General features: G+C 46.9%; 1 protein-coding gene across 1 annotated transcript in view; it reads left to right on the top strand.

The window, feature by feature from the left end:
- CCDC83 (coiled-coil domain containing 83) overlaps positions 1-12,107 on the top strand; it is a 35,341-nt gene that overhangs the window by 19,178 nt on the left and 4,056 nt on the right. Inside the window, exons 4-8 of the mRNA XM_018553241.1 lie at positions 67-235; positions 6,354-6,521; positions 7,707-7,798; positions 10,075-10,143; positions 11,248-11,369. Coding sequence (XP_018408743.1) covers positions 67-235; positions 6,354-6,521; positions 7,707-7,798; positions 10,075-10,143; positions 11,248-11,369 — 620 coding nt within the window. The remainder of the gene's footprint in view (positions 1-66; positions 236-6,353; positions 6,522-7,706; positions 7,799-10,074; positions 10,144-11,247; positions 11,370-12,107) is intronic.

The following is a 12,107-nucleotide window of genomic DNA, read 5'->3' as shown; positions in this document are numbered from 1 at the left end:
CCTCCTATGTGCTGTCACTATCTCTCCAATTCGCCGTAATTAAATCAGTTGTGCTTTTGCATCCAGAATGAACGTCTAAAAGCCGAGCAGACGGGACACGTCAAGGAACTCCTGAGCGAGGCCAAAGCCCAGGAACGGGAACTGGCTAAGAAAGAGATCGTCAACCGGGAACAAGTAGAGGAGCTGATGAAAGAGAAATGGGATTTTATTCGCCAGAAGGAGAATTTGCTGGAAGGTGCAAAAAATATATCCACATATATCCTCAAACTATGGTATTTGTTTTGTCTATAATGTTAGAGAAACATGGTGCCCACGTGGCTGCTATGGGGCCTGGGAGTGGAAGGGGCCCCATGGCTGTTATAGGGCCTGGAGGTAGCAAATATCCCATAAGGGAGGCTCTTGATGCAAATTAAACGTAGAAAAGCTGCCCATGCACATGCAAAGATAACACAAATCCAGTGCTGTGTTATTAAGAATTGCAGGGGTTGCTGTTGACACTGATCCTGTACCCCGTGACATGTCCAATCAATAACAACTGATGTCAGACACACAGGATAAGACTTCAGAATTGTTATCACCAGTCAAAGGTCCCCTTTTTGGGCTGCGCAAGTAAGGAGAATGAGTTGAGTGTCTAGCAGTATAGATTTATTTCTCTCAGATCTGAGAGAATCTTGGCATCCCAGCCAGCACTGAAACTAACCTTGAAATTAACCCAGTCTTCCTTTAGATTAAAACCACTGACAGAGTTTGCATCAAAATTATGCCATTTGGCCCTGTGATCTGTAGTTATGCCCCTTGATGACATACAATTCTCACACACAGCCAAAGGGCCATAATCTCATGAGACAGGGCCCTTAGATGTCTCAAAATCCAGCTGACAGGAGTAAAAACTTGCTGCAAGGGAACAAGAAGAGGAACAATGCACATGTGCTACTGTTGTCACTTAGGAGCACTGTGGGGGCATCCTGTGACACCCGTGAATGAGGAATCAGGTGCATACAGATTCTGCACCATAGCATGGTGAGGGTGGCTACTCTGTTCCCATTCAGCCTGGAGGACCTGGAAGTGGTTGTACCTCCATCAAGGCTGGGCCAACTGGTAGGCAAGAGAGGTGGCTGCCTTGGGTGCATCAGGCAGGGAAGGGGGAGAGAACCTGCAACTAGGGTTGCTCACCGTTCATGGGGAAGGGTGTCCCTTGGCCTTTTTTCATTGACTGCTAAAAGACTTTGTCCCAGCACGGACCTCCATTGTCCAGTGTAGATGCACCAATAGTAATTAGAGATCACAGAGCTGTGATTGTGCTGTTTTTAAATGGGGGCTCCAAGCAAAACAGAAAACTGATTTGTAAATATGAAAGTGAAGATCTACATACTGTACCTATATATGCTTTCTGTCTTTTTTATGCCCAATCTGGGGCAGGAAATATTGGCCTGCGGCAATATCTTCAGTGTGTTGTGGAGGCAAACTAGCCAATAAACTCGGGGTAAAGCCATCCAGCAAAAAAACTGTCCCTCAGCTGTAAGGACCTGACTCATTCATTGTAGGTCATGCTACAGCTCACAATTAGAAAAACATAATAAATGCACATAATCTGGTGTGGAGGGGGTTCCAGACCTCTGCAGAGAGACCTCTGCTTCCCCACAGAGAACAAGGGTCCTTCTCTGCAGCATGCTGACAGGAGACAGACTTTTTCACTCAGGATGACAATCTGTAAGATTTGTTTCTTTTACATCTGCCTGGAGTTCAGCTTTAGTCCCCGTTCACACCTACGTATTGCGTGAATGTATGACATTGACGCGCATTGACACAACGCGTTAAAAACGTGCAACACGCTTGCAGTGCCATTACTTGTTAATGGCACCCCAAATGCGGCCGGGAAAATTCACGTCTTTTCCCACACATTAAACACGCACAAACGTGTGGTAAAAACACAATATGTCTGCAGCAAAACCTGCTGCATGAGCTACTTTGCAGCCTTTGTTGTGCATGGGCACCCAATTGAAGTCAATGGGCTGACAGCAGAATGGGCCGAAAACAGACATGAACATGCGCAGACTAACACAATGTGCGTTTACGGAACAGTGAGGGGTGCTACACTTGTCCCAAAGAAGCAGCTTGCAAAAGAAAGACTCATAGGGTCCTGCAATGCATTGTAACAAGTGTTTTGATTTTTTTTTTTTTTTACTTTAATGAAACTTAACCAAAGCATTTAAACAAACTTTATGCACAACATCACCTTGTCCATTGCGTTGTGTAAAAATATGCATATGCGCTGAATTGTTTTCTGTGTGTCTTTGCATTGAGCCTGGGTTGGTCCATGCAGCTCAGTGGACATGGTGTGAATAGCCCTTAGGCCCCGTTCACACCTGGGCGTTTTGTAGCGCTTTCCTACGCTCTACAAAACGCTCAAACACCGAAATCCCATTATTTCCTATGGGTATGGTCCACACCTGGGCGTATTACAGTTCGTATGAGCGCGGTACAAAACGCCCTACGCCCAAAGAAGTACAGGAGCTTCTTTGGGGCGTATTTGCCGCGCGTATCCATTGGGATACAGCCAGGGAGCCCTCGAAAACGCGCGTTTGTTGCGCGTTTTTTACCGCGGTAAAAACGCGCAGCACGAAACGAACGCGCAACAAACGCGCATATTCGATGCGCCTAGGTGTGAACCCAGCCTTAATAATCATCTCTGTGGTGGTTGGTGATTTCTTACTTTGCTGTCTTCGGGAGCTACAGCCTCCAGCAGGCGACACTTCCAGGTATGTCAGATGTCTGCGTCCTCCGCTGTTCAGTGTAGTTCAGTCTGCCGCCCCCTACATGGACACTGTAGGAGTAAGACTCTAAGATAGGGGTGGGCAACCTCGGCACTCCAGCTGTTGTGGAAATACAAGTGCTCAAAATTTCAAGTCCTGACCTACTAGCCAGGCCTTAAAAGTTACTCGCCACCAGTTGCCCCACCTAAACCCTACCCTGCCCCGGACTTAACTCCGCCAGGTCAGTGGTGTGACGCAGAGTACAGAGATCAGTAACAACGCACAGTACAGAGGTCAGTGGTGTAATGCCGAATACAAAGGCCAGCAGTGTGACGCAGAGTACAGAGATCAGTGCAGAGGTCAGCGGTTTAAGGCAGAAATAACAAGGACTTACAGTGCACATGGCTGACCTGATTCAGGTAAAGCCTCGCTTCAGGTACCGCGCTGTCCTGCCAATCACAGCTCTGCAGTCTTCCTCCCAGCCTATGGCAGCTAACGTGGGCAGAGAAAGACTGCAGGTGACGGACAGACAGCTGAACTGATTCTCCCTTCTCTTCTCCTGGCAGGGCTGTGGACATTTTTTTAAAAACTACTTGTCCAAGGACTAAAGCGGGGGCACAATCTACATGTCCCGATACAAAAAAATTATTTTAACCCAAACCGTATTTTAACCGTGCAAAGAAGCGCTTCTCATTGGTCAGCAAAGTTAGGTCAATTACATGACAGTTCTGTAGTGTATTGTGGGGATCTGTCCAGGCTGTGGCGCTCTGAGTATATAGCAAGCAATGGTCCGCTATATTTTACATAGTGTCGCTGCCCACAGGAGGTGGGACAAACAGGCTGTTACACGTGATCTGGGTAGCTGATCACTTGTAACAGCTGTACAAAACGAGCGACGGCTCCCCACTCTACATTTAGCCCTGCTTGCCCGAAGAAAAAACTACCTGCCCAGCACCTGGAACTGCATGTCCTAGGCGTCAGGCGATACGAGTTCCACACCCCTGGACTCCTCGGCCGCTGCAGCTATAGAAGGGCTGAAGAATAGGGGGGGAGAACCGAAGAGGTGATCGCCGCTGCTGAAGCTGTGGCAGTTTCCCCCCCGCGTCCTGCCGGCGGTGCCCCCCGATAAATTTACACTCCCCCCCCACGCAATTTTCACTCGCCAATTGCGAGGGGGCGAGTGGAAATTTTGAGCCCTGACATAAGGCATTGCAAGACTCTGACAGCCACAGGTATGACTCCCATGCATTGCAGATGCATTATGGGATTTGTAGTTTTACCACAGGTTGCCGACCGCTGCATCTAAGAGAACAGGAACAACGACAGGGAGATACCACACTGGAATCCTCGAAAAGCTTGCAGGGCTCCTAGCCCACCAGACGCCACCTGTAACTTAATATCCCACTTTTAGGTGCATGGACCCTTTAAAATATCTCTGGGAATTTATTTCAGACACATTGCTGCCTGCTGTTGGAAGTGTTTAGAATTCATGACAGCGTCACTCTGCAGTCTGCTCTCTCTTCTGCAGTGTTCCCATTCATCTTAGCCGGGGAATAAGGTTATTTTTATATTTGTCTTTTCTCTCAGCACAGCCGTAGTCTACTTAACATTTATCTCCCCGAAGCCCCAAACCGCCCCCGTCCCTTCTCCTCGCTGCAAGTCTGCTAGTCCTGGAGGAACAAAGAGTGTGGATCAACCAGGAACTCGTATCTAGAATATCACAGCAAGGCCAGGGAACTGAGACTGGACGCATGGCGGATATGGGAGGGAGTTCCAGTCTTTAACTGAGATATTTTTTACATTTTTGTACAATTTTTAAAACTGCTTAACCCACAAACATCCAGGTCCCAGCTACAACCGCTGCAACCCTGGTAGTTCTCATGAAAATGCCAAGTATCCGCACTGGTACTCGAAAAGTATCGGCGCATCCCTAATTATATATATATATCGAGATGCACTGGAGCTCAGAAAGGGCTTCTTAGTCATACAAGTTGGAGCTTTTGTGAAGATGTATACTGTTTCTGTTTATGACATGACCAGAATTCCTACAGACTCGGTTACCCAAGGGTCTACTTTAACTGCAAAGGAGAGAAGTAAGATGGCTTACCTAGCCGTTTAGTCTGGGAGGAGTGTCTAGATCACAAGAGTGGCTTAAAAGAATAAAAAATGATGTATGGTGGTTTAAACTCTGCCAGCTGCAGTTCTGATTGTTTTCCAGTCTCAGGAGACTAAATGATTGAGATTGAGGTGGAAAAAATGCCTTTTGGCGGAAACAGTTGGATGATAAACTGCTGCAGATGTTTCCACTCCAGGAGATCTTTTTAAAGGGGATCTATGGCCAAAAAATACAAATAAATCTGTATTGCTCTTTTCAATTTCCATAAGTTCTCTCCCCGCTCCTAATAACCAGATCCATCTAGAAGTTTGTAAACTTATTTATTGATGATCCCCAAAGGATGTACTTCCTCAATGCACTGACACCATGTCACTCAGCCCTGTGAATGTTCGCTTCCTGGTGTCACCACTCTCACAGAGCCTGCCTTCTGAACTACAACTCAGTGTCTGAACACTGTAACATTATCATTGCTTGCTGGAAGCAATGCATGATGGGATATGTAGTCCTGAGAAATTAAGACTGCATCACATCACTCAGCAGGGAAAGAGATGCAAAGCACACTGGGAATCCAGGACGTTGTTGGAAGTGATGGACAGACGGAAGGCAGTGCTGACTACATAAAAGGGATTTTTTTCATGTAAGTTTTGATAGTAGAGATGTTTCGGATAATACAATGTATTCCTATTACAATGCTGATGTTATAACAGGAGAGGATATGCTGGGACTTTACAACTCCTTTAAAGGAGAACTATGAGGTGACTGAAAATCACTCACCTCATAGTTCGAGCCGACGTGTGACAATGAGACTGTCACAGGTCGGCTCAATAGATCGGGAAGTGAGCGAACACATACCATCGCTCGCTCACTTCTTGATCTATCCCTGCAGAGACTGGTGACTGTCACTCATGGCTCCCTGCAGGCATTCCCCCCTCCCCTCTCTGATCCTCCAGCGCTGAGTGGAGGAACAGACAGGGAGGGGGCGGGCACAGCTGGCTCTACCTCTAGATAGGCAGAGCCAGCTGTCACTCACGCAGCTGGGTGGCTCTCGACAGTAATGTCGGGATCCGTCCCGGCTGCGGCGGTCTCAGTATACCGCAAGCTGTAGCTCCCTATATACTGAGCTTTGGGTCAGGGGAGGACGCTAGTATATAGATCCTCCCGTGACCCTAAAGAGAACTATGAGTAAAAACACTGACCCCATAGTTCTCTTTTAACTGAAAATTGATGGGAAAAACTCATTGCAAAATTGCAACACCTATTATTATTATTATTATTATAATACAGGATTTATATAGCGCCAGGCCTGTGCACATCACTTTACAATTTCATATGTCTATACCCAGCTTGATTGTTCCTTGCCGGTGGTGAACTTGTAGCGGAAACGTTCTGGGGTGTTCTCGGGTCACAGCTCAGACACGTGTCTCCACATGGAAAGGAAAGCGCGTCTCTGTATACTTTTCCTATATTCAATATTTGCTTTTCAGAGATCCGCAGCGAAATATTGCAACTGGAGAAGCAGATCACAGAGGCGAAAACTGAGAGGGACTACTGGCTGGAATATAAGAACGTGGGGAGCCCAGAGCACGCCAAACAGATTCATCTCCTGCAAGAGGAAATCAAGCACATGACGCAGAACTTCACGGAGATAAACGGTCAGTTCCAGATGAGTCCACATATATAAAGGTGTCTAATACTCACCTCTCCTAATATTATTATTACATAGTATTTATAGAGCGCCAACCGTTTGCGCAGCGCTTTACAATATAAGGAAGACATTACAATCACAATACAAATCAAGACAAGATGGTAAGGAGGGCCCTGCCCCTGAGGGCTTACAATCTGAAAGATGATAAGGTTGGTATGTTTTTCCCCAAAAAATGGTGCCAACCTCAGTCTCCTCTCCTAATGTCTGGACCGCAGTATTGGGGAGAAGCTGCCGCTGGAAGAATCTTCTAAATCCAGCCATCTTGGTTTTGGATTTCTGGTCTCCTGGAGTTTTTGTTTCCATTGGCCCCTACATCACAACTGTATCATTTTCTGTTGTGCGGCCCGGTCGAAGGAATCTCAGCCCAGAGACCAGAGATCCATAACTCCCAGGAAGGTTGGATTCAGAAAATTCTTCCAGCAGTGGCTTCTCCTCAATAAAGGGGACTATTAATAATTCACAGGGCCCTTCGCCCAGCTAATAGCTGCGAATGTTCATTATGTGCGAGTAATGACAAAATCGAACGCTATTGATATATTTCTTTTATATATTATATGTATTGTTATGTAATGCTGCTTTATGGCCACTAGATGGAGCTGAGGAGCATAGGAAATATATACGTTTCCCTATTGTCCATTGAGGGACACAGCTCTGAAGAATTCTCAGATGTAGGGTTATGCTGCTGCCTCTAGGCACACAAATAAAAAGCCTGTCACTTTAAGCACATAACCCCTCCCTTGTAAGCCCCACTATGTGATAGCAATGAGGTTAGGTAAAGTTAAATAATATGAATTAACATAAAACACCAAGTCCCCCATCCACATGAACACCTGCATACTAACGCAAACACCCATTGGGTGCGCCTACTTAGAAAAATGACCATTGCATCACACATGTTAGGTATCGCTACGTGTGCCAGAGTGAAAGCAATAATCCTCTGGCAAATACTCTCAGTTAACTATAAAGTGATGACCTGTAAAGGCTTTTAAAGCGTTGCCTATGGACAATTAGGGGTACCCACTCATGCTGCCTCGTTATATGGACTGCCCTGGCTTGGAGAGGATCAATACAAGTTTTTATTTCCTTCCATGTGCATAAAATCCCCTTTTGCTGTCTTTCTTTTTCCATCCAGAACATTTCAGAAGAAGCCTGGAGATGACGAAAGAAAAGATAGACCTGGAGACGGAGAAGAAGATGGATCTGACCAGGGAGATGGCCACACAGGTATATATGGCATGTCATTGTAGTTCTTTAGGAGCCAACAAAGCCCCTAAGACAGGGGTGGCCAAACTCCGGCCCTCCATCTGTGGTGAAACTACAAATCCCATGAAGCATCTCTCTCCGGGAGTCATGTCTGTGGCTGTGAGAATCTTGCAAAGCCTCATGGGATTCGTAGTTCCACCACAGCTGGAGGGCCGCAGTTTGGCCATCCCTGTCCTAAAAGGACAATAAAGTGACGAGTGAGAAGTAAAGAGCTGCAGAGAGTGCAGACACCAGACCTGGAGCCACTCTGACACTTCCTTGAGGTGATGGAACCAGCCCAACCCCTCCCGCTTCACTTACATTCCTATTGGCCAACGTGGGAGCCCATCATAGTGATGGGCGAATAGGAATATGAGGGGAAGGCAAGCTTCAGCACTTGTCTGTACAGAACAGCATGGCATTTGGTCATAGCCAGGGCTGGACTCCCGACGAGGCCCGGCCTCGGGGCGGCACGGAGAAGGTTTGAAGTCTCCCGGTAATTTGTTTTCTACATGTAGCCCTGCTTTGCACAAGCCGGGCTAAATGTAGAACGAGGAGGCCACTTGTTTGTTTACAAGTGATCTCGGTGATGTCGCCAAGATCACTTGCAATTAGACTGCAGCCTGTCCTTCCTCTCCCCGCCCCTCCCCCGCACCTACCTCTCTCTATGCTGGCTCCGTCCTCCCGTCTCCGTTCTCTCCTCGCTGGCCGCCGCGTCTTCAGTATGGAGAGCGGTGAGCAGAGCGGCAGGGTTAAAAGTAGCCCTGCCGCTCCGTGTATACAGGGAGAGGGGAGAGCTGCGCTCTTCCTCTCTCACCTGTAACAGGAGTTCCAGCACAGTACTGTGCTAGAACTCCTGTATTGGAGGTGACAGAGTCAATAAAGAGAACCTGTCACCTCCAAATGCTATCACACAGGTGCTTGTTAGCTCCTGTGTGATAGCAATAAAGTTAAGTGAAAAAAAATGGATTAAAAAAATGACATAAATAAAAAAAATAATAAGTAATAATAATAAAAGTATAAAGAAATAAAAAGTAAAAAATAATAAGATAAATAATTATAAAAAAATAAAAGGTGACAAGATAAATAAAAATTTAAAAAAGTAAAAAAGAAGAAGAAAGAAACAATAAAAAAATTCAAACCAACCCTGCCACCCCCGCTATCTGGTTGGCATTCTCCATGGGGGGGCGGGCGCATTGCGGAACCTGGCCTTGGGGCAGCAGGGAGAATAAATCCGGTCCTGGTCAAAGCAGCAGTGAATGAGAGGCGGGGCTGCAATGTCTGTGCAGTTTATTCTGCTTTCAGCTCTTTTATTTCTAAAGTGACTGAAGTCACTTTAATGTAAACCTTTCATCGGGCCAAACTGAGCACTTCCAGCGTATGATGGACAAATACATCAGCAGAGACAACCATCAGCAACAACTACGTCTCAGTGATCAGAAGACCCAGAGAGATAGACAGCTGAAGTTATATGCAAAGCTTTATTTTCCTGTAAAAGTCAGGTCTGGCCCCGCCCCTTCCTGCTTCTTGTACCTCCCTATTGGTCCTTTGATGTGAAGGGTGGGGTAGATTAACAACAGAAGAGGTGATAGGGTAGTGCAGTCAACTGCCATTCAGCTCACCAATTGGGAAGACTGACAGTTCATATCCCCACAGTGGTACGTCAAGGCCTTGTGATGATTTCATGACCCATTCCACAATGTAGTAATGGCAGAACAAGGAAGTCATTAGGCCCTCCCGCTGTTGCAGAACTGCAAGTCCCATGTGACATTTCCAGGCTCTGACAACCAGAGGCATGATAGGAATTGCAGTTTCACCATAGCTGGAGTGCCAAAGTTGTCTACACCTCACATCATAAAGGTTAAAGAGAAATGGCAAAGGGAAAATGTTCTCATAAAAGCCCATCCCCCTCCATCCGAGGCTACTTAGCCAATTGCTTATGAAAAGCTTCACCTTTTATCATTATAATTCCATCCTTGAGCTCCGGTCCAGTGACTTTGCCTAGGCTGAGATGATGTCATCAGTCTGCTGCAGTCAAGAATAAACATTTCCTCAGTCTCCCCTCCCCCAGAGATCAGGCTGCAACAATGTAACTCTGTAGCAAAGACTGCAGCAGGGACTGATCTGTGTCAGACATTTGTGAGCCCAGCCAGGAACCGCGCAGGCACTGGGATTTATACCACTGGTTTCTCCGAAAGGATCTTACTCAGAGAACAGGAGATACGACGATAAAATGATTGTTTTCAATCTTTTTCTAGGATGCAGTGAAGTATATTGACTTGGAAAGCCAGAAAGAAATCCAAGAGAATGAGTGGATGAAGAAAGAGGTAACTCGGGGCTTCCTGTGTGACATCTATGTGTCTGACATGGCCTATAGGTCACTGGGAACCCGTCCTTGGTTCTGACACACGAGCGCGCGCACACACACACACACACACACACACACTATATTGCCCAAAGTATTGGGACGCCGGCCTGTACACGCACATGAACTTTAATGGCATCCCAGTCTTAGTCCGTATGGTTCAGTATTGGGTTGGCTCCGCCCTAGGGTTGCCACCTTTTCTTCAATCAAAACCCGAACTCTCTAGTAGCCCCTATGTTAATTTTGGTTGCCCCCGTATGCCTGACATCTTGTGTCCGGGTTTCTGCTGCCATAAAACCTGAACACAGCATTCAAAACCCGGACTGTCCAGATGAATCCTGGACAGGTGGCAACCCTACTCCGCCTTAATCCCCCTCCACCAAACTTTACACTTGGCACAATGCAGTCAGGCAAGTACCGTTCTCCTGGCAACTGCAAAACCCAGACAGGTCCATCGGATTGCCAGACAGAGACGCGTGATTGGTCACTCCAGAGAACACGTCTCCACTTCTCTAGAGTCCAGTGGCTGCGTGCTTTACACCGCGGCATCCCACGCTTTGCATTGCACTTGGTGACGTAAGGCTTGGGTGCACCTGCTCGGACATGGACACCCACACACACATATAGTTATATAATATATATACATAGTATATTCTTCAGGTGACCTGTATTCATAATGTCCTGACAAGTAACATGCTGACAGGAGGAGAGAACAGACAGAGCGTCTGTTGATGCTCCTTTACTGTTCATTCACAAGCTGGGGGCGGGGAGGTGACCAGGTTCTGTTGTTTATCAGAGAAAAGTCAGGTCTGGGTGGCTGTGCTGTGTGGCAGAGCCGTGTAAATCTCAGGTCAGAATGGACAGAAATACATCTCCTTTGGCAGGTAAAACGTCTCCCATCGGTGTCATTCCTCCGCGCAGTGAGCTGCTTTCCCGGAGATCGGCAGTACATCATGGCGACGATCTTCCACCAACATTGAACCTGTTCTCCTTAAAAGGCCTTCCATGTGGGACTCTGCGTCCTAACGTTTTGTTTTTTATTATTCGCATTTCTCGTCCTCTCCAGGTCGCAATTTACAGGAAAGACATTCAGGATCTGGAGGAGACTGTTTATAAGACGGAGCAAGAAAATCTGCAACTAATAAATCATCTTTTCAATTGCCGGCTTCAGGATCTAAAAATATCCAGGTACATTCCTAAGTGCTCCTGCCGAGTAATGTTCGGAGGGATTAACCCCTTGGAGGAATGGGGGGGAGGGGCACAGAGAAGCTTCACCAGCATTGGTTCTGTGCGGTGACATGAAGGGGCCCCCATTTAAAGCCGCCTGCTAAGCATCTGCGGGGCCCCTGATCTGGGTGGACTGTAGACAAAGAGTGCAATACAAAGTGAAACGTAAGGCAGGTCAGGGATTGCTGCATTCTATTCTGGAAGTGTTTGGATAGTCCTCTATGTGTTCTACATGGAAGTGTCCCAAGCCGACCTAAACATCTCCGTAAACTTGGAGCATAACGGAATCCACAACAGCTATTCTGCGTCCCTAAAGTATATATCTGGGCTAAATAAAGAATGTTCAGTGCATCCCTACAATACCTGCACAGTCCACTTTAAGTACAGGACTTGCCGGAAATCCAGGGAGCTCCTAATTTCCTGTAGTCAGCTGACAACAGTCAAATCTCAAGCTGTGTTGTCAGCCCTGCCTAAGTTCTCCCTTGCTGAACTACAGAACAACTCCCCTTTATGTATTGTGACCTCAATGCTGCAGAGGCAGCATTGGCATCGCACTACAGGAAGTTTGAAGCTGAACAGGTGTCTCTCTTTCAATCATTGAAGGACGCCAGGAGCTCAGCTTTAGGTCATCATCTACTGAGTATAGTGCCACCAGCAGGAATAGGTGCTGTGTACAATCAAAAAAAGGAAGGTGGCCCG

The sequence above is a fragment of the Nanorana parkeri genome, unplaced genomic scaffold (genome assembly GCF_000935625.1).
Source record: "Nanorana parkeri isolate BGI_ZX_2015 unplaced genomic scaffold, ASM93562v1 scaffold114, whole genome shotgun sequence".
NCBI classification, from domain to species: Eukaryota; Metazoa; Chordata; class Amphibia; order Anura; family Dicroglossidae; genus Nanorana; species Nanorana parkeri.
This window is presented reverse-complemented; position numbering and strand designations above follow the sequence as displayed.